This window comes from Pseudophryne corroboree, chromosome 3 (genome assembly GCF_028390025.1).
Source record: "Pseudophryne corroboree isolate aPseCor3 chromosome 3, aPseCor3.hap2, whole genome shotgun sequence".
NCBI classification, from domain to species: domain Eukaryota; kingdom Metazoa; phylum Chordata; class Amphibia; order Anura; family Myobatrachidae; genus Pseudophryne; species Pseudophryne corroboree.
The window spans coordinates 276,536,719-276,560,232 of NC_086446.1; the positions used below are offsets into that span (position 1 = coordinate 276,536,719).

Genomic DNA, 23,514 nt, shown 5'->3' on the forward strand with positions numbered 1-23,514 from the left:
AGCGTCATGCTGAGAGCTTGTCAGAAGCGGTGGAACGCTTCTGTTCCTGGGAATGGGCTGCCTGCTGCAGTCTTCTTCCCTTTCCTCTATCCCTGGGCAGATATGACTCTTATAGGGACGAAAGGACTGAAGCTGAAAAGACGGTGTCTTTTTCTGCAGAGATGTGACTTAGGGTAAAAACGGTAGATTTTCCAGCAGTTGCCGTGGCCACCAGGTTCGATGGACCGACCCCAAATAACTCCTCTTCCTTTATACGGCAATACACCTTTGTGCCGTTTGGAATCTGCATCACCTGACCACTGTCGTGTCCATAAACATCTTCTGGCAGATATGGACATCGCACTTACTCTTGATGCCAGAGTGCAAATATCCCTCTGTGCATCTCGCATATATAGAAATACATCCTTTAAATGCTCTATAGTCAATAAAATACTGTCCCTGTCAAGGGTATCAATATTTTTAGTCAGGGAATCCGACCAAGCCACCCCAGCTCTGCACATCCAGGCTGAGGCGATCGCTGGTCGCAGTATAACACCAGTATGTGTGTATATACTTTTTATGATATTTTTCCAGCCTCCTGTCAGCTGGCTCCTTGAGGACGGCCCTATCTATAGACGGTACCGCCACTTGTTCTGATAAGCGTGTGAGCGCCTTATCCACCCTAAGGGGTGTTTCCCAACGCGCCCTAACTTCTGGCGGGAAAGGGTATACCGCCCATATTTTCTATCGGGGGGAACCCACGCATCATCACACACTTCATTTAATTTATCTGATTCAGGAAAAACTACGGTAGTTTTTTCACATCCCACATAATACCCTCTTTTGTGGTACTTGTAGTATCAGAAATATGTAACACCTCCTTCATTGCCCTTAACGTGTGGCCCTAATAAGGAATACGTTTGTTTATTCACCGTCGACACTGGATTCAGTGTCCCTGTCTGTGTCTGTGTCGACCGACTAAAGTAAACGGGCGTTTTAAAACCCCTGACGGTGTTTTTGAGACGTCTGGACCGGTACTAATTGTTTGTCGGCCGTCTCATGTCGTCAACCGACCTTGGCGCGTGTTGACATTATCACGTAATTCCCTAAATAAGCCATCCATTCCGGTGTCGACTCCCTAGAGAGTGACATCACCATTACAGGCAATTGCTCCGCCTCCTCACCAACATCGTCCTCATACATGTCGACACACACGTACCGACACACAGCACACACACAGGGAATGCTCTGATAGAGGACAGGACCTACTAGCCCTTTGGAGAGACAGAGGGAGAGTTTGCCAGCACACACCAAAAACGCTATAATTATATAGGGACAACCTTATATAAGTGTTTTCCCTTATAGCATCTTTTTTATATATTTCTAACGCCAAATTAGTGCCCCCCCTCTCTGTTTTAACCCTGTTTCTGTAGTGCAGTGCAGGGGAGAGCCTGGGAGCCTTCCCTCCAGCCTTTCTGTGAGGGAAAATGGCGCTGTGTGCTGAGGAGATAGGCCCCGCCCCTTTTTCGGCGGCCTCGTCTCCCGCTCTTAACGGATTCTGGCAGGGGTTAAATATCTCCATATAGCCCCCGGAGGCTATATGTGAGGTATTTTTAGCCAAAAAAGGTTTTCATTTGCCTCCCAGGGCGCCCCCCTCCCAGCGCCCTGCACCCTCAGTGACTGCCGTGTGAAGTGTGCTGAGAGGAAAATGGCGCACAGCTGCAGTGCTGTGCGCTACCTTAAGAAGACTGAGGAGTCTTCTGCCGCCGATTCTGGACCTCTTCTCGTTTCAGCATCTGCAAGGGGGCCGGCGGCGAGGCTCCGGTGACCATCCAGGCTGTACCTGTGATCGTCCCTCTGGAGCTAATGTCCAGTAGCCAAGAAGCCAATCCATCCTGCACGCAGGTGAGTTCACTTCTTCTCCCCTAAGTCCCTCGTTGCAGTGATCCTGTTGCCAGCAGGACTCACTGTAAAATAAAAAACCTAAGCTAAACTTTTCTAAGCAGCTCTTTAGGAGAGCCACCTAGATTGCACCCTTCTCGGCCGGGCACAAAAATCTAACTGAGGCTTGGAGGAGGGTCATAGGGGGAGGAGCCAGTGCACACCACCTGATCCTAAAGCTTTACTTTTTGTGCCCTGTCTCCTGCGGAGCCGCTATTCCCCATGGTCCTTTCAGGAACCCCAGCATCCACTAGGACGATAGAGAAAGAAAGGTGGGCGAGCGCTGGCCGATGGTTTAAGCAGTAGGCGTGTCCTACATAGCTGGGGAGAAGGAAGCCAGTGCTGGTCAGGGTACTGATCCGCGGCTAGTGGTGTCAGGCAGCCCAGCATGAACTCCTCCCCCCTCGCAGTTACATACAACCCATAGACAGAGCGGTGGCAGCGGGAGCTGTCCGCTGCAACAGATACTGCAGCGTCTGGGGAAAGTGAGATGGGTGCAGCCCCTGTCACCTCCCACATGCACACGGAACAGCGGCAGCAGGGGCTGACTGCCGTGTACATATACAGTTCTGGGGATAGACCGCTGGTACACATAGTAATAGTAAAAAATGGTACACACGGAGTGGCTGCAGCGTAAGCGGTCCTGCACCACACTGCCGGGGTCTGGAAGCACTGACGGAGCTTCTTCCCAAACTCTGTCCTGCTCCCTGCAGCCAAGGCTGAGTCAGCTAACACTGATGAAAGTCTATTGCAGGGCTTCTCTGTTTAAGCGCAGACGAGCTCTCTGCTGCTGTAACAGCACACACAGTCCCTGGACCCAAGCTTCTTAGGAAGCTGGGAAGGCGTGTGATGAAAAAAATGAAACATTTTTGAAAAATAAAAGTAAAGTCTGGAGATCGCTCCAAATGTGCCTTCCCCTTGTGAGGCACAAAAAACACTGAAGCCTCTTGGGAGTATGGAGGGGGAGGAGGGTTACTAACTTAAATATTTAAATGTGCCTATCCCTGCTGATGTCCCGTCCATATCCAAAGAGTACTCCAGTGACCCCTAGTAAATGAAGAAAAAAATAATAATTTTGCTGCAGCTGTATTGCTAAAAGAGCAGTTTTCAATTAACAAGGCCTGTGAGATGAATAGGATACCAAAATATGGCAGCAAAATGTGAGCAACTTATACATGATTTCTGAATTAACATTACTGTTCTGATATTCAAAGAAAGAAAAAACAGTACAAGTCACTGAATTTATTTACTGCAATATAGTAGCCTTTTTACTATCTAGCCATTGCTTTAGGTATCATTTTCCAGGAGTACAATATGCTTTACCTGACCAACTGTTTTTAATGCATTGAGCCAATAATGTCTTAATACATCTCTTAAGATCTATTGTAAAAGGGATGGGAAGGTCTGCGCACTGAGTTATGTTGCTAATATGAATGGGGTGTGCTGTCCACTCCCCTTTTCAAATGATTAGAATAAGGTAGGTTTGGTAACCTAACTGCACTAGCACCCCTCAATGTCTAATACCTGTAGTCTGGCTTGTTAAAACATTTGTTGTGTAGTGATTGTTATCTAACAATGAAATGTAACAACCTTATACGGTTCTGATACCTTTACTTATAATAAATTCGTATGGAGTATGCATATACATAAACAGGGCATTCATGCATGAATGGATATTGCATAAATCAGATCTGTAAAATACTAGGTGCAAAAATTACTCCAATTCAATTGAAAGTTCTGTGTGCTCAGCATAAAAGGCAAAGATGATATGAGCTGTCCAATAATCAATAATGGGATATTTAAAAATCACTATCAGTGGTAGAGACCGGCGTCCCATATCTCAACAGTGGCTAAAAGTCTGTATGGTCTTGAGCGCTACCATTGCAGCCGTTCATCTTAGATGGTGGGACTTGGGCAGCGTTCATGATAAACAGAGGGGCTCCGGGCTGACTCCGCTCTGGGTGCTTGCTTCCTTGGTTGGTCTTGTTCCAGACTTCCCCGGGCGCTTGCGACCTGCACCTGGCTCGTTGTTGCCTGGGGTGGGAATGTGAAGGCTCTGGCTCTGCAGAATCTTTTACCGGCACACCCACTCACTTGCAGAGACTCACCTTTTGTCCTCTTTAGTGTGCCACCCGTCCATTCTTTCCGCTTGCGATGTTTCTTGCTGTGCTGGTTATGTCTTTCTTTGTAGACCCGACGCCGGGGCTTCTACTCGTTTAGGCTCACTGTCCTTCCTCTGGGAGTCTGTGTGATTTCAAAATCACACAGACTCCCAGAGGAAGGCCAGCGAGCCAAAACACGTTGGAGACACAGACACAGAGCTACCCAGGAGAACGGACACTAAGGACATTGATATTTCTAAGAAGCCCCGTGCAGAGAGATTTAGATTTGGGTGGGTTATATTGTGTCTGTGCAGGGTAAATACTGGCTGCTTTATTTTTACATTGCAATTTAGATTTCAGTTTCGACACACCCCACCCACATCTAACTCTCTCTGTTACATCTTCCCAACCTGCAGTGCACATGGTTCTGCCCATTATAGGAAGATTTTGCTTTTGCGATCATCCTTGAATTAGGCACTATGAATGTTATCAAATGGATAATGAATTTTAATAGTCTAAGAATACGAATGTCTAAAGTGAGTGGTACCATGATGGCCAAGCAATGGAAGACACTAGCATCACATAGATGTCATCTCAGTTGACAACTGAAGATCAAACAGAACATAGTGGGTGTTGTACGCAATTTCACTCACCGATTGCGCGCTTTTGTGGCAGATAATTGGGACAAGAGTTTCTGACTCTGTGCACATTGCACACTCGTCAATGATGATCTGTGACACTTGCAATTTACTCAGAAACGCACTGGAAGAGCAAATACAGGTACACAGAATGATGTCATGGCGGTCAAGTTCAAATTTTCGAGCGTCATTTCGGAGCTTCTTATATCTAAACCAGAATAAATGAGAAATATGGAAAGGTGAGTACATCAATTATGACATACATAGACAGGTGAGAACAGAGATGAGATGATATTTACAGAGGGGAGAGCACAGAGGAAAAGATAAATACAACAGATACTGTATGAAGACAGGAAAGAACAGAGGAGACAAGGGGGGGTCATTTCGAGTTGTTCGCTAGCAGATTTCAGTCGCTGCGCAGAGATCAGGCAAAAAATCAGCACTTTTGCGCATGCGTATGCGGCGCAATGCGCACATGTGTCGTACTATTACAACGAACGATGTAGTTTCACACAAGGACTAGCGAAGCTTTTCAGTCGCACTGCTGGCCGCAGAGTGATTGACAGGAAGAGGGTGTTTCTGGGTGTCAACTGACCGTTTTAAGGGAGTGTTCTAAAAAACGTAGGCATGCCAGGAAAAACGCAGGCGTGGCTGGGCAAACGCATGGCGTGTTTGTGAAGTCAAAACAGGAACTGAATAGTCTGAAGTGATCGCAAACGCTGAGTAGATCTGGAGCTACTCTGAAACTGCACAAAAAATTTTTGTAGCTGCTCTGCGATCCTTTCGTTCGCACTTCTGCTAAGCTAAAATACACTCCCAGTGGGAGGCAGCATAGCGTTTGCACGGCTGCTAAAAACTCCTAGCGAGCGAACAACTCGGAATGATCCCCAAGATACGTAGGCAGGAGGAAACAGAGATGAGATACGCAGACTGCAGAGAACAGAGGAGATGAAATATGTAAACAGGAGGGCACAGAAGTGATGACATACGCAGATAGGAGAGCACAGTGGAGACGAGATACTGTGTACAGGCAGTAGAGAACGGAGTTGAGATATGCAGACAGGAGAGCACAGAGGAGATGAGATACTGTATACAGGCGGTAGAGAACAGAGGAGATGAGATACGCAGAGGGTAGAGAAAATAGGAATTTATGCCCTTCCTACCATACTCAGTCTAGGAAAACTGTGCCTGAGGAGACGGACATAATATGAGAGAAGAAACAATACAACAGCGGTGAGGCAACAAACCAACACACAACCATAAACAAAAGGAGGGAGGCGATAACCAGAACAGAGGATAACAACACCAACCTAACCAGGATAGCACAGCTATCCCAACAACATAATGAGACCGCAACGCTGGTTCAATCAAATACTTACACAGGTAAGCAGGAACGAAGCACTGAGGCGGGCGCCCAGTATCCACTACGAACTAGGAGAAAAGGAATTACCGGTAGGTATTAAATTCCTATTTTCTCTTACGTCCTAGTGGATACTGGGGTCTTGTACTTTAGTACCGTGTGGAAGTCCCAAAGCTCCCAAATGGTTGGGAGAGTGTAGAGATCCCTGTAAAACCACCTGACCAAACTGAAGGTCATCCTTGGCCAAGGTATCGAACATATAGAATTTAACAAACATGTTCGACCAGACCAAGTAGCAGCTCGGCACAACTGTAGGGCCGATACTCTCCGGGCAGCCGCCCAGGAAGATCCCACCGACCTCGTCGAGTGGGCCTGAATAGACGTCGGCAAGCACAGAGCCGCCGAAGTATATGCCTGTTTAATGGTCAACCTGAGCTGGCGAGCAATAGATTGCTTAGAAGCCAGGCAACCAATCTTGGAGGCATCATAAAGGACAAACAGCAAATCAGATTTCCGATGACGGGCCATCCTTTTGATATAAATCTGCAAGACCCTGACCACATCCAAGGACTCAGGACCAATGGAAGCGTCAGAAAACACTGGAACCACAATAGGTTGATTCACATGAAAGGATGACACCACTTTAGGCAAAAACTGAGGACGGGTCCTAAGTTCCACTCTGTCATCATGAAAATTCAAATAAGGGCTCTTACAGGATAAGGCCCCCAATTCATACACACGTCTGGCAGACGCCAATGCTAATAACATCACCGTCTTCCAGGTGAGAATTTTTAACTCCACGCTATATAAGGGTTCAAACCAGTCCCATTGGAGAAAGGACAGAACCACATTGAAGTTCCACGGAGCCGTGGGAGGTACAAAAGGTGGTTGCAAATAAAGAACTCCCTTCAGGAAACTTTGTACTTCAGGCAACATGGCAAGTTGTTTCTGGAAGAAAACAGAGAGCGCAGAAATCTGAACTTTGATGGAGCCTAACCTTAGGCCCATATCCACTCCCGCTTGCAGGAAAAGTAGAAAACAACCAATTCTAAATTCCACGGGAGAAACCTTTCTACCATCACACCAGGAAACATGCTTTTTCCAGATACGATGGTAATGTTTCAACGTAACCATCTTCCTGGCCTGGACCATGGTGGAAATTACCCTGAAGGGAAGACCCTTCCTAGCTAGAATTTCCCTCTCATCTTCCAAGCCGTCAAACGTAGCCACTGTAAGTCTGGATAGACGAATGGACCTTGTTGAAGAAGATCTTGGAGTGGTAGAGGCCAGGGATCCTGCAGAGCCACGGTTAGGAGGTCCAAGTGCCACGCCCGTCTAGGCCAATCCGGGGCAATTAGAATTGCCTGGGCGCTTTCCCTTTTTAGCCTTTTGAGATCCCTTGGGTTTAGCGGTAGAGGAGGGAACAGGTATACAAACTGGTAAATCCACGGTGTCGTCAGAGCGTCCCCTGCAACAGCCTGCGGATCCCTCGTTCTGGAACAGTAACGGCATAGCTTCTTGTTGAGTCGAGAAGCCATCAGATCTAGCTGCGGACAGCCCCACCGGTGAATTAACCGTTGAAACACCTGGGGATGTAGGCCGTGTTCCCCCGGATGGAGGTCTGCTTCCCCCGAATGGAGGTGCCTGCTGAGGAAGTCTGCTTCCCAGTTGTCCACTCCTGGAATGAATATGGCTGAGATGACCCTCACATTTGGCCTCCGCCCAGAGGAGGATTTTTGACACCTCTCGCATAGTCGCTCTACTTCTTGTTCCCCCTTGTCGGTTTATGTACGCCACTGCCATGGCGTTGTCCGACTGAACCTGGATCGCCTGATCCTTCAGGAGATGAGAAGCCTGCAGAAGAGCATTGTAAATTGCCCTGAGTTCCAGGATGTTTATCGGCAGAGCAGATTCCTGTCTCGACCATATCCCGTGGAACTGGGCCCCTCTGGCCACAACACCCCAACCCCGGAGGCTGGCATCCGTTGTCAGTAGAATCTACGAGTGGATATTGAAATACCTGCCCTCTACCAGGTGAGGAACCTGTAGCCACCATAATAGAGAAATCCACACTTTCGGAGATAAGGTCACTTCCTGATGCATGTGAAGGTGAGACCCCGACCATTTGTCCAGCAGATCCAGCTGAAATAGACGGGCATGAAATCTGCCGTATTGGATTGCCTCATAAGTAGCCACCATCTTGCCCAGTAATCGGATGCAAAGATGTATGGATACCTTTGCGAGGACTCAGCACCAAGCAAACCATAGCCTGGATAGTCAAGGCCTTGTCCATCGAGAGAAACACCCTTTGAGAAACTGTATCCAGAAGCATTCCCAGGAATTGAAGATGTTGGGTCGGTTCCAGGTAAGATTTCTGAAAATTCAGGATCCACCCATGATCCGCAAGCAGCCGAGTCGTCAGATCGATGCTGTGCAACAGACGCTCCCTGGACACAACCTTTATTAGGAGATTGTCCAAGTAGGGGACTATGTTTACTCCCATCATGCGCAGTTGACGCATCATCTCCGCCATGACTTTGGTGAAGACCCTCGGAGCTGTGGATAATCCAAAGCCTGAAACTGGAAATGGTTGTCCAATATGGCGAACCTGAGGTAAGCCTGATGAGGGGGCCACATGGGAACGTGTAGGTAAGCATCCTTGACATCCAATGACACCAGGAACTCCCCCTCCTCCAGGTCGGACACCCTGCCCGCAGGGATTCCATCTTGAATTTGAACACCCGCAGATACAGGTTTAGAGACATCAGGTTCAAGATGGGGCGCACCGAACCGTCTGGTTTGGGAACGACAAAAAGACTGGAGTAAAAACCCCTGTTGTGTAGCGGAGGAGGTACTGGAACCACCACCCCTGTCTGCAAAAGTTTTTGAATAGCCTCTTGCAAGGTAACTTTTGCTGTGGGTAAAGCTGATAAGCCCGACTTGAATAATCTGTGAGGAGGGAGTGCTTGAAATTCCAGCCGGTGTCCTTGGGAAATGAGGTCCCTCACCCAAGGATCCCAGCAGAATTCCGCCCACATGTGGGCAAAGTGCTGAAGGCGAGCACCTACCTGAAAGTCGCCTTGCTGCTGGGGCCAACTGTCAAGCGGAAGGCTTAGCGGCAGAGGATCTGGTGGTCTGGTCCAGGGAGACAGCAGCTGCAGGTTTACGGGATTTACCACGAGATCCTCTGGGAGTGGTGGAGAACCCTCGTCCCCTTCCTCTGAACCTTACCACACGAAAGGACTGCAAGCAGGGTCTGGTGTAAGAACGTCTAGCAGGTGGCGTAGCCGACCGCAGATAGGTAGACTTACCCACCATTGCTTGGGAGATCCATTTATTTAATTTATCTCCAAACAAAGCATCACCTGTAAAGGGAAGATTTTCTACACCCTTTTTGGAATCGGCATCTGACGACCGCTGACGTATCCACAGAGCTCTGTGCGCCAAAACAGCCATAGCAGTGGTGCGGCCATTTATCTTACAACTCTTTTATAGCCTCGCTCATAAAAATTTGCAGCATCCTGTATATGTTGGAGCAGAGTAATGACCTCATCCCGGGGCAGAGAGTCTAAATCATCAAGAACATAATCAGACCACTTGACTAACGCCCTGGAAATCCACCGACAAACTATTGTGGGACGTTGTGCTGCACCTGCTGCCGTATAATTTGAGAGTAGTCTCAATTTTACGGACAGCTGGCTTTTTCAGGAAAATAGCCCCTGGCATTGGCAGTACCAATTTCTTAGACAGTCTGGATACCGACATATCAACTGACAGGGGGTTTCCCATACCTTCCTGTCCTCAGCTGGGAGGGGAAAAGTACTTAATAACCTCTGAGGAATTTTACATTTTTTATGAGGGTTTAACCAAGCCTCCCTGGCCAGGAAGTTCAATTCCTTAAGACACAGGAAAAGTTGCTGAGAACTTGGGTCTAACATTAAAGTATAACTCCTCATCTGGTTCTGCCTCCTGATTCGGTATGTGAAGGACCTCTCTTACAGCAAAAAGGAGAGCCTCCACCCCACGGGGAAGAGAGCTGCCCTCATCCATATCATCATCATCCACATCAGGCAGATCAGAATCAGAATCAGACTGGAGAACCTGTGGCAGTGAGCGTTTATGTGAAACCACTAGAGGGGGCTGAGAAGCCTTCTTGGTATCTGTTGCTTTAGCCACACAATCAATAGCGTGTTTTAACACTGGTCTCTCTCTTTTAGCTGCAGCTAATTCTGAATTTACATTCTGAATCATGCTTTTAAAGCTATCTAGCCAGTCAGGTGTCTGTGAGCTGGGTCCCTGTGGAGATAAGGAGCTCACACATGAGTTACCCCTCTGAAGACGGGGTAGAGTTACAAGTAGCACACATAACCATGTCAAAAGACATCTTACACAATAGTAATACAGTGCAGCCCACTAACCAACACCTCCACACAGACCCTAGAGAGCCCCTGGAGTGACACTGAGAAGAGGACACCAGCACACAGAACACAGCAGCACAATGTGTTGACCTGATATTAGTGCAGTGGCGCTACCACTGGCGTGCTCCCCCCTTTCTATGACCCCCTGGTACCAGTTTTACAGTTTGTAGCAGCGTGGGTCCTGGAGGAGCAGCGTGCATGCAGCCTTGAAGATCCACAGCAGCAGGAAATGGCGCCTTCCTGCCGCTGGTCTCGGTCTGGGAAGCCCCGCCCCTTGTAGTGGCACGCAGCCCCTATAGGAGGAGGAGAGCAAAGAGGAGATGAGATATCAAACAGGAGAGCACGGAGCAGGTGAGATATTCAGGAGAGCACAGAGGAGATGAGATACGCAGGCAGGAGAGCACAGAGGAGGTGAGATACGCAGACAGGAGAGCACAGAGGAGATGAAATATACAAACACGAGAGAACAGAGGAGATGAGATATACAGACAGGAGAGCACAGAGGTGGTGAGATATGCAGAAAGGAGAGCACAGAGGAGGTGAGATACGCAGACAGCAGAGTACGGAGTAGGTGAGATACTCAGACAGGAGAGCACAGAGAAGGTGAGATACATAGACAGGTGAGCACAGGGGAGGTGAGATACGCAGACAGGAGAGTACAGAGGAGGTGAGATACGCAGACAGGAGAGCACAGAGGAGATGAAATATACAAACACGAGAGAACAGAGGAGATGAGATATACAGACAGGAGAGCACAGAGGTGGTGAGATATGCAGAAAGGAGAGCACAGAGGAGGTGAGATACGCAGACAGGAGAGTACAGAGGAGGTGAGAAATGCAGACAGGAGAGCACAGAGTAGGTGAGATACACAGACATAAGAGAACAGAGGAGATGAGATATGCATATAGGAGAGCACAGTGGAGGTGAGATACGCAGACAGGAGAGCACAGAGGAGATGAGATACGCAGACTGGAGGGCACAGAGGAGGTGAGATATGCAGACAGGAGAGCACAGAGGAGATGAGATACGCAGACAGGAGAGCACAGAGGAGATGTTAAACACAGACACAAGAGAACAGAGGAGATGAGATATAGACAGGAGAGCACAGAGGAGGTGAGTATTGCACACAGGAGAGCTCAGAGGTGGTGAGAAATGCAGAAAGGAGAGCACAGCGGAGATCAGATATCAGACAGGAGAGCACAGAGGAGGGGAGATACGCAGAAAGGAGTGCACAGAGGAGGTGAGATATGCAGACAGGAGAGCACAGAGCAGGTGAGATATTCAGACAGAAGAGCACAGAGAAGGTGAGCTACGTGGACAGGAGAGCACAGAGGAGGAGATATATGCAGACAGGAGAGCACAGAGGAGGTGAGATATGCAGACAGAAGAGCACAGAGGAGGTGAGATACATAGACAGGAGAGCACAGAGGAGGTGAGATACACAGACAGGAGAGCACAGAGGAGGTGAGATACACAGACAGGAGAGCACAGAGGAGGTGAGATACACAGACAGGAGAGCACAGAGGAGGTGACATACGCAGACAGGAGAACACAGCAGATGAGATGAGATATACAGACAGGAGAGCACAGAGGAGGTGAGATATGCAGACAGGAGATCACAGAGGAGGTGAGATACGCAGACAGGAGAGCACAGAGGAGGTGAGATACACAGACAGGAGACCAGAGGAGATGAGATATACAGACAGGAGAGCAGAGGAGGTGAGATATGCAGGCAGGAGATCACAGAGGAGGTGAGATATGCAGGCAGGAGATCACAGAGGAGGTGAGATACGCAGACAGGAGAGCACAGAGGAGGTGAGATACGCAGACAGGAGAGCACAGAGGAGGCGAGATACGTAGACAGGCGAGCACAGGGGAGGTGAGATACGCAGACAGGAGAACACAGAGAAGATGTTAAACACAGACACAAGAGAACAGAGGAGATGAGATATAGACAGGAGAGCACAGAGGAGGTGAGATACGCAGACAGGAGAGCACAGAGGAGGCGAGATATGTAGACAGGCGAGCACAGGGGAGGTGAGATACGCAGACAGGAGAACACAGAGGAGATGTTAAACACAGACACAAGAGAACAGAGGAGATAAGATATAGACAGGAGAGCACAGGGTAGGTGAGATCCGCAGACAGGAGAACACAGAGGAGGTGAGATACGCAGACAGGAGAGCACAGAGGAGGTGAGATACGCAGACAGGAGAGCACAGAGGAGATGAGATATGCAGACACAAAATAACAGAGGAGATGAGATGATATATACAGAGCGACAGGAGAGCACAGAGGTGAGATATGCAGATAGGACAGTACAGAGGAGGTGAGATATGCTGATATAAGAGAACAGAGTAGATGAGATGACATACGCATACAGGAGAGCACAGTGGAGGTGAGATACGCAGACAGGAGAGCACAGAGGAGGTGAGACAAGCAGACAGGAGAGCACAGAGGAGGTGAGATACGCAGACAGGAGAGCACAGAGGAGATGAGATATGCAGACACAAAATAACAGAGGAGATGAGATGATATATACAGAGCGACAGGAGAGCACAGAGGTGAGATATGCAGATAGGACAGTACAGAGGAGGTGAGATATGCAGACATAAGAGAACAGAGTAGATGAGATGACATACGCATACAGGAGAGCACAGTGGAGGTGAGATACGCAGACAGGAGAGCACAGAGGAGGTGAGACAAGCAGACAGGAGAGCACAGAGGAGGTGAGATACGCAGACAGGAGAGCACAGAGGAGGTGAGACAAGCAGACAGGAGAGCACAGAGGAGGTGAGATACGCAGACAGGAGAGCACAGAGGAGGTGAGATAAGCAGACAGGAGAGCACAGAGGAGGTGAGATACGCAGACAGGAGAGCACAAAGGAGGTGAGATACGCAGACATTAAGAGAACAGAGGCGATGAGATGAGTTATGCAGACCGGAGAGCATAGAGATGATATACACAGACAAGAAAACACAGAGGGCTCAAACCAATTAGGTGCAGGTGTGCAAATACGAGCTTGTTTCATGAAACAAATGTGGAGACCTTTTTTGGACCCCCAAAAAAGTAACAATTTCATTAGCAGAATCATATTGAAGGCTGTTAGTGGGCATAAGGAAAGTACTGAATGCTTTTCTATGCATTGTGTGTGTGTTTTCTGTCCATCATTTAATATTCTTCTTGGTATTTTACTTTTTGCTATAGTCCTGCCACCCTTGTATCCCTATTTCCACTCATCCGCTTTACCTGTGTGCTCTACCTTATTTGATTTACAGTATGTATAGTGTTTATTGTTGTATTCATTCTACCTATGAAAAATGACTCACCTGTGTTGCTCCCTATACTGGATTTGTTATTCTGTCTATTTCTGCGAGTTCATTACATAAAGGTGTCAAATGACTGATTTGTACATTTCTTTTCAAAAGTAAATTTTTTTTTTTTTTAAACTTACAAATGTAATTTAATTACAAAGGAATTAAATGAAAAATGCAAGAAAAAGTAGAAAATGTGCTTTTGGGGTCATTTGAGGTGAATAAATGTAAAAATTTCTTATCAAAAGCAATTATTTTTTGTTGAAATAAATAATTTCAATTTGGGGTGCACAATCTAACAATCTAAGTCCATTTATTTTTTATAACCCCAAAAATGACATATAATTATTGGCCCAGTTGAGCTAACTTCAAAATGCCTAATTAGTTATTAGGGCACGGAGTTCTGAAGCAAATCCCAACATTTTTACCTTAAAATATTTTCTCTACCTTTTCATACTCTCAGCAGGTGAGCACAAAAAAAGGAGAGTTATGGTAGACTTACCATGGTTAACTCTCTTTCTGCGAGATACACTGGGTTCCACAGGGAAAACATCAGGGTGTAGAGCGGGATCTTGATACAGAGGCACCATCAGGTAAAGCTTTGACTGTCCCAGGATGTATTGGGGACTCCTCTATAACCCCGCCTCCAGACACTGAGAGCTCAGTTTCGTTAACCAGTCTAATGCAGAAGCAGGTAAGAGCAGAGGCGTAACTAGGGTTTTCGGAGCCCAGGGCAAGATGGAAAATGGCGCCCCCCCAAAAAAAAAACCTATAAATGGGCGTGGCCACACTCCAGAAGGGGTGTTGCCACTGAAAATGGCCCACAGTGCCAGTTACATTGCCCCACAGTGCTGGATACTATGCCCCACAGTGCCAGATACATGCCCCACAGTGCCAGATACATGCCCCACAGTGCCAGATACATGCCCCACAGTGCCAGAAACATGCCCCACAGTGCCAGATACACGCCCCACAGTGCCAGATACACTCCCCACTGTGCCAGATACACACCCCACTGTGCCAGTTACACGCCCCACTGTGCCAGTTACACGCCCCACTGTGCCAGTTACACGCCCCACTGTGCCAGATACATGCCCCACTATGCCAGTTACATGCCCCACTGTGCTCCCCCCCCCCGGTCACTCACCGCTTGTGGCTCTGGCTCGCCTCTGATATGTGAGGGGAGGAGAGCGCAGCGCAGCGCCTCTCCTTCCCCTCACCGCTCCAGGTCTCCGGCGGCTGTGTGGCGCCAGTTCGCTAGCCAATCAGAGCTCGCGGACCGGCAGCCAATAAGGAGCCGGTCCGCAAGCTCTGATTGGCTAACGCCGCCAGGGACCGGACACAGCAGCGCTGCTGGCAGCGGCGGTGAGGGGAGGGAGAGATGCTGCGCTCTCCTCCCCTCACATTTCGGCGTGACGGGGGCGAGTGGGCCTGCCAGGGCGCCCAGGGCACGTGCCCCACTCGCCCTACCCTAGTTACGCCTCTGGGTAAGAGAGAAGGCAGATGTTAGTCACACAGAACCACAATCTTACGACAGGAGAGGGTACCAGCGGTTAATGCCATACAACCCAAAGAAGTTAAGTGCGTCAGGGTGGGCGCCCTGTGGAACCCAGTGTACCTAGCAGAAAGAGAGTTAACCATGGTAAGTCTACCATAACTCTTCTTTTCTGCAGTGGGGTACACTGTATTCCACAGGGAAAACATCGGGGATGTCCTAAAGCAGTTCCTCAAGGGAGGGGACACGCCTTAGCGGATGTTAGAATCCGGTGTCCAAAGGAAGCATCCTGAGAGGCGATGGTATCAAAGGCATAGAACCTAAGAAACATGTTCACTGAGGACCACGTAGCCACCTTGCACAATTGTTCTGGGGAAGCGCCACAGCGGGCCGCCCAAGAAGGTCCAACACACCGAGTAGAATGGGCTTTAACTTCAGCAGGAGCTGGGAGTCCAGCCTGTGCATAAGCCTGTGCAATCACCATTCTAATCCATCTGGCCAAGGTTTGCTTATTCGCAGGCCAGCCACGTTTGTGAAAACCAAACAGTACAAAAAGGGAATCTGACCTACTGATGGAGGCAGTCCTCTCCACATAGACCCGGAGAGCCCTAACCACATCCGAGACAAATCCGAAGAGACAAAGGCCAGAACCACAATCTCTTGGTTAAGGTGAAAAGATGACACCACCTTAGGAAAATTACCAGGGTGAGTTCGTAGAACCGCTTGGACCCGATGTAATATGAGATAGGGTGGACAACAGGACAAAGCGCCTAAGTCCAACACCCGTCTTACAGAGGCAATGGCCAGCAAGAACAGGACCTTGGATGTGAGCCATTTAAGGTCCACCGATTCAAGAGGTTCAAATGGAGACTCTTGCAGAGCTTTCAGTACAACATACAAATCCCACGGAGCCATAGGAGGGACATAGGGAGGCTGAAGCCGAATAGCGCCCTGAATGAATGTCAGAACATCAGGTATAGAGACAATTTTTCTCTGAAACCAAACCGACAAGGCAGATATATGAACCTTGAGGGAGGCCAGATGAAGACCTAAGTCCAGGCCTCTTTGAATGAAAGCCAGTATTCTGGAAGTTTTAAATTCATGGACATCATAATTCTTCTCAGCACACCAGATGAAGTAAGAATTCCAAACCCTGTAATAAATCCGGGCAGAGGCCGGTTTGCGGGCTTTCAACATCGTTTGAATAACCGCCTCCGAAAATCCTTTGGCTCTCAAGGAGTGATGCTTTAAGAGCCACGCCGTCAAAGCCAGTCTGGCCAGGTCTGTGTAGAGACAAGGGCCCTGTATGAGGAGGTCTGATCATTGAGGAAGTAGAAGGGGACGCCCCGTCGACAGACCCTGCAGGTCTGAGAACCAATGCCTTCTGGACCACGCTGGAGTGACCTGAAGCAGCATTCCTCCTTCCTGTTTGAACTTCCGTAGAACTCTGGACAGGAGTGACACTGGAGGGAACACGTAAGGCAGCCGAAAGTTTCATGGAATCACCAGTGCGTCCACGAATGCTGCTTGAGGATCCCTTGTCCTTGATCCGAAGACCTTGTGATTGTGTCGAGACTTCTGGATGAAGACTCCACTCTCCGGTGTGTATGTCCTGGCGACTGAGGTAGTCTGCTTCTCAGTTCAGGACACTGGGAATGAACACTGCCGATATACTTGGCAGATGGTGTTCTGCCCAACAAAGGATTTTTGACACTTCCTTCATAGCCATGCGGCTTCGAGTACCATCTCGATAGTTTATGTATGCCACTGTTGTGGCATTGTCTGACCGTACTTGAACAGGCCTGTTCTGTACCAGAGGCAGGGCAAGTGATCAGGCATTGAACACTGCCCTCAGCTCTTGGACGTTCATTGGAAGGAGTTTCTTCCTTGGTCCACCAACCCTGAAAAGAGTGTTGCTCCAACACCACACCCCATCCCCTCAGACTGGCATCCGTAGTAGATCCAGAAGGGACAGCCCCTGCTCAATTGCTGTTCCTGGAGTCACCAGGTCAGCGACAAATGAACCTCCGGAGTCAACAAGATCATTTGGGATCTGATCCGATGAGGCATGCCGTCCCACTTGGCAAGAATTAATCGTTGCAGAGGGCAGGAATGAAACTGAGCGTACTCCACCATGGTGAACGTCGACACCATCAGGCCAAGTACTTGCATCGCTGAGTGAATCGACACTCTGGGGTGACGGATTTAGTGTCTTATCCTGTCCTGGATTTTCAGGACCTTGCCTGGAGACAGTGACAGTCTCTGACCGTGTGTGTCCAGAAGCGCCCTTAGGTGCACCATGCTCTGAACTGGGACCAGCGAGGACTTCTTCCAATTGATCAGCCATCTGTGGGCTTGTAAGCAACTCAAAGTCAACTGTAGAGGACATCGTGGGAACTTGCCAGAATCAGCAGGTCATCCAAGTACGGCAGGATACTGACTCCCTGGTGATGGAGGTGCGCCGTCAACATGGCCATAACCTTGGTGAAGATCCGAGGAGCCGTGGCCAGTCCAAACGGCAGAGCTTGGAATTGGTAGTGACTGTCGCCAATAGCAAACCACAGGAACTGCTGATGCGACATGGCAATAGGAAAATGCAGATAAGCATCCTGTATATCCAGGGATACCATGTAAGCATCCTGTATATCCAGGGTTCCATCGCCAGCACAATAGAGCGCAACGTTTCCATACGAAACTTGGCTACCCTCACATATTTGTTCAGTGACTTGAGGTTGAGTATAGGCTGAAAAGAGCCATTGGGTTTCTGCACCAGAAACAGGGTCGAATAATAGCCTCTGCCACGCTGGGACTGAGGTACCGGCACAACCACTCCTGTACTCAGGGGGAAACCTACCACCATTTGTAAAGCCTGCGCCTTCAACGGGTCCGAAGGGAGTACCGTAGTGCAGAACTGTTGAGGGGGACGTCTCTTGAAGGAGACAGCGTACCCGTGAGAGACAACTTCCAGTACCCAAGCATCTGAAGTAGTATTTAACCAGACTGTAGAAGTCGGCCTCCCACCCTGGGGTCCCCCAGGCCCGCCCGGTCATGCAGCAGGCTTGTCTTGTTTTGAAGCAGGCTGACGGGCTGCCCAGGACTGTTTCGTCTTGGGCTTGGTGGTCTTGGGCGCACGAGATTGTCTGGGGTAAGACTGACCCTTGGCTTTCCCTTGAAGTTGAAAGGAACAAAAAGTGGTAGACTTCGCCTTCTGAGTAGAAGGATTAGTAGGAGGAAGAAAATCAGTCTTAGCAGCTGCTAAGTCAGACACTATTTTATTCAGGTCTTCTCCAAACAAAATGTCCCCAGTAAAGGGGAGTACCTTCAAGCTCTTCTTGGAGTCTAATCCACTTTCCATGATCTTAAACACAGTATGCTGCGAGCCAGGACAGACGTGAATGACGCTTTGGCTGCCAGTACCCCTGCCTCAGAGGACGGCTCCTGAATGTAATAGGCGGCGGAGCATATGTGAGAAAGGTATTGTCTGGCTTTGTCAGAAATATTCTCAGGCAGATCATCCTCTAACGCCTGAACCCACACCTCAATACATTTTGCGGCCCAAAAGGCAGCTATGGTGGGCCTATGAATAGCCCCTGCGAGGGAATATATAGATTTCAGGCATCCCTCCACACGCTTATCTGTCAGTTCCTTCAGGGAGGTGACCGTGGTTACAGGCAGAGTAGACAACACCACGAGACAGGTGACGTGAGAATCCACCGGCAGCGGATTTTCCCACTTGCTACATAACTCTGCAGGGAGAGGATAGCGACAAAAAGCCCATTTAGGGAGCGGGAATTTCTTACCTGGGGTAGACCAGGGTTCCTTCCTGATGTCCACAAGATGATCAGAATTGGGTAATACAGTTTTAAACACCTTCTGTTGTTTAACATATCAGTTTTCTTGGCCACTGTAGTGGAATCCTCATCTTCAGTGATTTGTAGGATCTGCTTAATAGCATCCACCAGGGCAGGGACATCAACCTATAAGGTAGAATCCTCATCAGTAACACATGATTCAGAGTCTGACAGGACCATATGCTCTCCCTACTCATCAGATGAAACATCAGAGAGGTTAGTGGATTGTGAGGAGGAAGCAGCCTGCTTAGAGGACCCAGGGACACGGGAGTGACCTGGAGTAGATTTCTGTCTAACTAAAGACTGATTCAACTGCTGCAGCTGAGTAGACAAATTTTCCGCCCAAGGCGGATTCACTATAGGGACAACTTGTGGCGACAGTGACACCGGAGGTCCCATAGGAGGGGCTAAATGATCCACCAGAGTCCCCAGGAGGGTAGTGAACATAGCCCAGGGTGGCTCCATTGTAGTTACAGGAGCTGCAGGCTGACTGGGAGGTGTTTGACATTTAGAACATTTAGAACACAGACCATCACACAATACTTCCCCCCCAGGTAAACCTATGGAGCATACCTTGCATGTTTTCCCTGTGGAACACAGTGTACCCCGCTACAGAAAACTTGAATTTCCTCTGAAAAAGCAACATAAGGTTTGGAGTTGGATTGCAAATGCGAATGTAATGTGAATACGGCTCACACAAGCCACATAGCACATAACTGGATTCATTCCAGAGAATAATACATACACAGACATATGGGTAGAGATGAGATTGAGTTACATAGACTGGAGTACATGGAGGAAATGAAATGCACATACATGTAAGTAGTATAGAGGACATACACAGTAAGGTGATCACAGAAGAGATGAGACACATGAGACAGGAAAGCACAGTTACGATAACATGAAGGGTAAGCACAGAGCAGATGGGATACATCAACATGAGCTCACAGAATAGATACACAGATAGATGAAGTATAAAATATACAGACAGATGAGCACAGTGGAGATGATATACACAAACAGGTGAATAAAGAAGTAGAAAACATACATCAGCAGGGAAGCACAAAAAACATGTGAAACAGAGACAGTCAAGTAAAGTGAAGAGAAGATATACTGGTTATAGAAAAGCTCCTTACAATTCCACATCTTCAAGTGAAATTTCCTCTCCACTCTGGATTCGTCTGTCCATCTCTCGAATTTTGTTGGAATACGGGTTGCTAGGCTCCCGGATTAAATAATGCAAAGTGATAGATCTGTGGGCAACAAACCAACCATTACTATGGGCAAAATCTTAGCACTTCCCCTACTGAATACACACAAAACACACTGCCTTCTAAAATCCTGTATCTTCTAACTTCCTGCAGAAAACTTGCCTAATTACCGTTAATAAAGTATATACCAGGGACGTGCAGCCAGGGGAGGCAGTGCCTCCCCTGTCATTAATGATTAAAATAATACAAAGAAGATACTTATGACACATATTCTGTTTCATAAGTATTTCCTTTATATTATTTTAATAATTTTTGCAGGAAATTTGGGATTGGGAGGCACCGATAGTGGTGCCTCCCGTTGTCAAAGGGAAAGGGGCCAAAACAGTGGGCGGGGCCATGCCGCGGGGTGTAAAAGCCCATTGAAAATATACTGGAAAGCGGCACTTCTAGAAGTGCACTGGGTGGGTAGCGGGCGTCAGCGACGGGAATGCGGCGGAGGTGCGGGTGTCAGCGGCCGTGGGACTCGGTAGAGGTGCGGATGTCAGATGCAGCATGATGCAGCGGAGGTGCTGGCGTCAGCAGCAGATAGGGATCCGTAATCCCTGCCTGTCAGACTGCAGAGTTTGGTAGCAGTACCAATTTAAAAAATGGCGCCTCAGTGTTATTTTTTATATTCAAGATGGCCACTGTGAGCCAATCACGGCTCACCGGGTCATCGCCCCGCCACCTCTGGCTAACTTATATGAGACAGTGCAAAGGAGCAGTTGTCCGATGGTGGAGGAGGAGCAACGAAGAGCTCCTGAACAGAGAAGACGCTGTGGATGTCCTGAATTCCTGAAAAGAGAAGACGCCGTGGAAGTCCTGAATGGGCGGCGGCCATGAATAAGAGCTTAAAGGCCGCCGCCCACCAGGTGAAGACACTGGGAGCCCTGGGGAGGTGGCAGCCATGAAAAAAAGCTTAAAGGCCGCTGTGTTTTGTATTTATTTTAATATTTTCTTTACAAGGGGGAATTATACACATCCTAATAGATATGAACCTCTAGCAGAATATGAGGATAGGACATTCCAGTCACCCTCTAATTATTCAAGTAAAAGGGACAGACACCTATTTACTAGAGAGAAAAGATCTAACTATAATGATGCATTTGATCATCATGAAAAGAGGGGGGATTTTTTAGGGGCACGCCCCAAGACCTCTCAGTGGCGATCAGATTTCAGGAATCCAAGAGAAACACCCAAAAGAAGAAGAGATTCCAGTTTAGAGGAGTTAGAGGAGGCAGAAACCGAAAGAAAAAATCCCAGAAGACAATAGATTCTGTTAATAAGAAAATTTCACCAAGCAATAGAAAATCAAGTGTATTCAACCTTTCTAGCAAAACTCTCACCAGTTCGTAGTTATCACTATTGGAGAAAGGTCTAAAATTCTCCCCTACTAACGACCCCAATCTTTTTGAGCTATATGTTGACCTCAATAGATTTGTACGCACTTTATGTCGTAAGAGGTATTTTGCCAGAAAAAGTTTAAGTGCTAAAAACGATGAGTCTATACCCATTGTTCTTAACAGTACAGATGATATTATGTTATCAATGCTAGAACAGTTATGGGAAGAAAATAACACCTCACATGGAACACCTCCTACGACAGAAAAAATCTTTGACATTAAGAGGGAATCCAACTCACTTAAATGTAGATCTGAGTTCTTTCCCATATCAGCTAAGAGCAGTAGCATAGAGGCATTTTATAGGATCACGTTAGACGACTTTAAAGAAATGGTAGAACGCAATCAGAATAAGTATAAAACACCTTCCAATCTAACCAAACAAGAACACAGGGCACTTCGTAGATTAACACAAGATAATTCCTTAATATTTAAAGAAGCAGACAAGGGCGGAGGTCTTGTTATTATGGATCGTACCTACTATGTTAAGGAGGCTATCAGTCAATTAGGAGATAAAAATTTCTACAAAACTCTTGATGCCAACCCTACATCCACCTTTCTAATGGAATTAAAACACCTCCTTGATTCTGCGTTAGAATCAGGAGTCTTATCCAAGGAGGAACACCGTTTCCTACTATCACACCACCCCATCACTCCCACTTTTTATTTCTTACCCAAAATTCACAGATCCCTCACTTCACCCCCCCAGTCGACCTATTGTTTCGGGTATTGATTCCCTCACATCTAATTTGTCCTATTATGTTGACACATTTCTTCAACCACGAGTTTCCACACTGAGATCACACCTCAAGGACACAACCGATTTCCTTACCAAAATACAACATATAAAATGGCAGGATTCTTTTGCTTTCCTGACTCTTGATGTTAAATCACTATATACCCATATTCCTCACATAATGGGTTGTGAGGCTATCTCCAAACGTTTGGATCTGGATGGTGATCTCAGTGTGGACCATAGATTGTTTCTTTTACAGTGTATCACTTTTATTTTCACTCATAATTATTTCACGTTTTTAGATCATTATTATTTACAGGTGATGGGAACGGCCATGGGGACCAGGTTCGCCCCCAGTTATGCAAATTTATATATGGGCGAATTTGAGGAACAACTTGTTTGGAATGGCCCATGGGGGACGAGCCTGGTCTTCTATGGCCGTTATATCGACGATTTATTTATTATTTGGGATGGGGACGAGTTATCTGCTAATCACTTTGTTTCCACTCTTAACACTAATTCATTTAATTTATCCTTCACCTCCACGTATAGTAGGATCCGTGTGGACTTCCTTGATTTGGTACTAGAAATAATTAATAACAAGATTGTTACATCCAATTATACGAAACCTGTAAAGACCCATTCATATTTACATTATACCAGTTCACATTATAGACCCTGGAAAAATAACATTCCTAAAGGTCAATTTATGAGGCTACGTCGTAATTGTTCTAATATTGAGACATTTGCCCTACAAGCTAAGGAACTAATAGATTCTTTAGGACTAGAGACTATCCCGCGATACTGTTACAACAGGCCTACCTAGAGGTTTATAATATGGATAGACAACAACTTCTTCATCAGAAAACATCCATATATAAAGCAGAAAAACAGGCAAATAGGGACTTCTCCTTTGTCTGCAAATATAACCGATGTGCCCGAGAAATCAAGTCTATAGTGTCACGAAATTACAAAATATTAAAACAAGACCACATACTCAGCTCCATTCTGCCTATCCAACCACAAATT

At 47.5% G+C, this 23,514-nt stretch overlaps 1 protein-coding gene across 4 annotated transcripts in view; it reads right to left on the reverse strand.

Annotated features, from left to right (window-relative positions):
* Positions 1-23,514, reverse strand: part of HELZ2 (helicase with zinc finger 2) — a 200,538-nt gene that overhangs the window by 30,785 nt on the left and 146,239 nt on the right. For 3 of the 4 annotated variants that reach the window (XM_063959139.1, XM_063959142.1, XM_063959140.1), the window contains 3 exons: positions 20,236-20,352; positions 10,600-10,731; positions 4,676-4,868 (listed from right to left, as the gene is read on the reverse strand). In XM_063959139.1, the coding sequence (XP_063815209.1) occupies positions 4,676-4,868; positions 10,600-10,731; positions 20,236-20,352 (442 nt within the window). The remainder of the gene's footprint in view (positions 1-4,675; positions 4,869-10,599; positions 10,732-20,235; positions 20,353-23,514) is intronic. The other variant, XM_063959141.1, reaches the window with a different exon arrangement.